The sequence below is a fragment of the Penaeus vannamei genome, chromosome 27 (genome assembly GCF_042767895.1).
Source record: "Penaeus vannamei isolate JL-2024 chromosome 27, ASM4276789v1, whole genome shotgun sequence".
NCBI lineage: Eukaryota > Metazoa > Arthropoda > Malacostraca > Decapoda > Penaeidae > Penaeus > Penaeus vannamei.
In genome coordinates, this window is record NC_091575.1 from 4,612,630 (window position 1) to 4,616,895 (window position 4,266).

At 51.7% G+C, this 4,266-nt stretch overlaps 1 protein-coding gene across 1 annotated transcript in view; it reads right to left on the reverse strand.

The window, feature by feature from the left end:
- LOC138866822 (chemotaxis regulatory protein ChePep-like) overlaps window positions 1–3,733 on the reverse strand; it is a 4,176-nt gene extending 443 nt beyond the window's left edge. Inside the window, exons 1-3 of the mRNA XM_070140614.1 lie at window positions 3,611–3,733; window positions 3,031–3,256; window positions 2,635–2,996 (exon numbers count right to left, since the gene is read on the reverse strand). Coding sequence (XP_069996715.1) covers window positions 2,635–2,996; window positions 3,031–3,256; window positions 3,611–3,733 — 711 coding nt within the window. The remainder of the gene's footprint in view (window positions 1–2,634; window positions 2,997–3,030; window positions 3,257–3,610) is intronic.
- Between the last annotated feature and the right edge of the window lie 533 nt (window positions 3,734–4,266).

The following is a 4,266-nucleotide window of genomic DNA, read 5'->3' on the forward strand; positions in this document are numbered from 1 at the left end:
CATTTATACCTTTAAAGTCTTTTAGTAATGTCATTATACTTCATTTGCATATTTTCATATTTATCTATACCCTCATATCGAATCCTGCGCATCGAGTGTTTCACACTTTCTTGCGCCAGCCACAGGTTGACAGCTCACCATGCCGCTCATTTCGAGATTGAAAGCCGGTGAGAAATGTTGCGTTTCCAGTGTTGTGTTGATTCTGGGTTCTTTTTAAGACTTTTACAGTGGCATCGAAGAATAATTAGACTTCAGTAACCATCACAGTTTTATATCTGAGCCCATCAAGAGCTCCAAAGGACGAAAAAGGTGATTAAAATCGAAGCAATACCAACAGTACAAAGAAACGAAAGTTTCACGTTTCCGGATATAAAGGTATCTGGTTTATTATTTTACGGTGTGAATGCAGCTCTGTCTTGCCGTACATACCGTGGTGGAGAGAATGTGTCCTGGGGGGTGTTGGGGGGCTTGCCGAAGGGCACGCCTAGTCACGGCAATTTATATTGATATATTAGGTTGGTTTATTGGTCAATACGTTTTGGGGGGTTGGAACGTGTGAGTTTTACCGAAGTGTGGGTTGGGTTCCCGTAGAGTTTTACCGAAATGTGGGTTGGGTTCCCGTAGAGTTTTACCGAAATGTGGGTTGGGTTCCCGTAGAGTTTTACCGAAATGTGGGGTGGGTTCCCGTAGAGTTTTAGCGAAATGTGGGGTGGGTTTCCGTAGAGTTTTAGCGAAATGTGGGGTGGGATCCCGTAGAGTTTTAGCGAAATGTGGGGTGGGCTCCCGTAGAGTTTTAGCGAAATGTGGGGTGGGTTCCCGTAGAGTTTTAGCGGAATGTGGGTTGGGTTCCCGTAGAGTTTTACCGAAATGTGGGTTGGGTTACCGTAGAGTTTTAGCAAAATGTGGGGTGGGTTCCCGTAGAGTTTTAGCGAAATGTGGGGTGGATTCCCGTAGAGATTTACCGAAATGTGGGGTGGGTTCCCGTAGAGTTTTACCGAAATGTGGGGTTGGTACCCGTAGAGTTTTGCCGAAATGTGGGTTGGGGTTCACGTAGAGTTTTACCGAAATGTGGGTAAGGTTCCCGTAGAGTTCTACCGAAATGTGGGTTGGGTTCCCGTAGAGTTTTACCGAAATGTGGGTTGGTTTCCCGTAGAGTTTTATCGAAATGTGGGTTGGGCTCCCGTAGAGTTTTGCCGAAATGTGGGTTGGGTTCCCGTAGAGTATATATACACCCCACATTTCGGTAAAACTCCACGAGAACCCAACCCACATTTCGCTAAAACTCTACGGGTTCCCACCCCACATTTCGGTAAAACTCTACGGGAACCCACCCCACATTTCGGTAAAACCCTACGGAAACCCAACCCACACTTCGGTAAGACTCTACGGGAACATACCCCACATTTCGGTAAAACTCTACGGGTACCCACCCCACATTTCGGTAAAACTCTATGGAAACCCACATTTCGGTAAAACTCTACGGAAACCCACCCCACATTTCGCTAAAACTCTACGGGTTCCCACCCCACATTTCGGTAAAACTATACGGAAACCCACCCCACATTTCGGTAAAACTCTACGGGGACCCAACCCACACTTCGGTAAGACTCTACAGGAACCCACCCCACATTTCGGTAAAACTCTACGGGAACCCAACCCACACTTCGGTAAAACTTTACGTGAACCCATCCCACATTTCGGTAGAACTCTACGGGAACCCAACCCACATTTCACTAAAACTCTACGGGTTCCCACCCCACATTTCGGTAAAACTCTACGGGAACCCAACCAACATTTCGGTAAAACTCTACGGGAACCCAACCCACATTTCGGTAAAACTCTACGGGAACCCAACCCACATTTCGGTAAAACTCTACGGGAACCCAACCCACATTTCGGTAAAACTCTACGGGAACCAACCCACATTTCGGTAAAACTCTACGGGAACCCAACCCACATTTCGGTAAAACTCTACGGGAACCCACCCCACATTTCGGTAAGACTCTACGAGCCCAGGCACATAATATATATATATATATATATATATATATATATATATATATATATATATACATATATATATACATTTATATATGTATATATATATACGCGCCTGAGGGCTTCTCGGCTCATTACATATATATATACATATATATATATATATATATATATATATATATATATATATATATATATATATATATATATATATATTATGTGCCTGGGCTCTTGGGCGCCTTCCTGGGTCTCCTTCTCGGGCTCGAGGGCGCCTTCCTGGTTCTCCTTCTCTGGCTCTTCGGCGACTTCCTGGGTCTCCTTCTCGTGCTCGTGGGCGATTTCCTGGGTCTCCTTCTCGGGCTCCTCGGTTAATTTCTGGGTCTCCTTCTCGGGCTCCTGGGCGAATTCCTGGGTCTCCTTCTCGGGGTCGAGGGCGACTTCCCGGGTCTCCTTCTCGGGCTCCTTAGCGAATTCCTCGGCCTCCTTCTCGGGCTCAAGGGCGACTTCCTGGGTCTCCTTCTCGGGCTCTTGGATGACTTCCTGGGTCTCCTTCTCGGACTCCTGGGCGACTTCCTGGGTCTCCTTCTCGGGCTCGAGGGCGCCTTCCTGGTTCTCCTTCTCGGGCTCTTCGGCGACTTCCTGGGTCTCCTTCTCGTGCTCGTGGGCGATTTCCTGGGTCTCCTTCTCGGGCTCCTCGGTTACTTTCTGGGACTCCTTCTCGGGCTCCTGGGCGAATTCCTGGGTCTCCTTCTCGGGGTCGAGGGCGACTTCCCGGGTCTCCTTCTCGGGCTCCTTAGCGAATTCCTCGGCCTCCTTCTCGGGCTCAAGGGCGACTTCCTGGGTCTCCTTCTCGGGCTCTTGGATGACTCCCTGGGTCTCCTTCTCGGGCTCTTGGATGACTTCCTGGGTCTCCTTTTCGGGCTCTTCGGCGACTTCCTGGGTGTCCTTCTTGGGCTCCTGGGCGAATTCCCGGGTCTCATTCTCGGGCTCTTCGGCGACTACCAGGGTCTCCTGCTCGGGCTATTCGGCGACTTCCTGGGTCTCCTTCTCGGGCTCCTGGGCGACTTCCGGGGTCTTCGGCGACTTCCTTGGTCTCCTTTTCGGGCTCTTCGGCGACTTCCTGGGTCTCCATTTCGGGCTCGAGGGCGATTTCCTGGTTTTCCTTCTCGGGCTCCTTAGCGAATTCCTTGGTCTCCTTCTCGGGCTCGAGTGCGATTTCCTGGTACTTCTTCTCGAGCTCCTTGGCGACTTCCTGGATCTACTTCTCGGGCTCTGCGGCGACTTCCTGGGTCTCCTTCTGGGGCTCTTCAGCGACTTCCTGGGTCTCCTTCTCGGGCTCTTCGGCGACTTCCTGGGTCTCCTTCTCGGGCTCCTGGGCGACTTCCGCGGTCTTCTTCTCGGGTTCTTCGGCGACTTCCTTGGTCTCCTTTTCGGGCTCTTCGGCGACTTCCTGGGTCTCCATTTCGGGCTCGAGGGCGATTTCCTGGTTCTCCTTCTCGGGCTCCTTAGCGAATTCCTTGGTCTCCTTCTCGGGCTCGAGTGCGATTTCCTGGTACTTCTTCTCGAGCTCCCTGGCGACTTCCTGGATCTACTTCTCGGGCTCTGCGGCGACTTCCTGGGTCTCCTTCTCGGGCTCAAGGGCGACTTCCTGGGTCTCCTTCTCGGGCTCTTCGGCGACTTCCTGGGTCTCCTTGTCGGGCTCCGGCGACTTCCTTCTCGGACTTCTGGGCGACATCCTGGGTCTCCTTCTGGGGCTCTTCGGCGCCTTGCTGGGTCTCCTTCTCGGGCTCACGGGCGACTTCCTGGGTCTCCTTCTCGGGCTCTTCGGCGACTTCCTTGGTCTCCTTCTCGGGCTCTTCAGCTTCCTGGGTCTCCTTCTCGGGCTCTTCGGCGACTTCCTCCTTCCCTCCCTCCCTCCCTCCCCCCCCCCCTCTCTCTCTCTCTCTCTCTCTCTCTCTCTATCTCTCTATCTCTATCTCTCCCTCCCTCCTTCTCTCTCTCTCCCTCCCTCCTTCTCTCTCTCTCCCTCCCTCCCTCCCTCCCTCTCTCTCTCTCTTTCCTTCGGCCTCACCTCGATTAATTTTATCACACGGCAGCAGCGTGGGCGTGTGCGAGGCTTCTTTAAATCATACGTAATAGTAGCAGCGAAAGGCGTGTGGTGTACATTTCTCACGCCTTAAATGGAAGAGATGCTCGCAGTAGAATTTTTGAAGCTGTGTTTACCTCGCGAGAAGAGGTGTCCTGTTAATGTGTGTGGAAGAGGAGGAG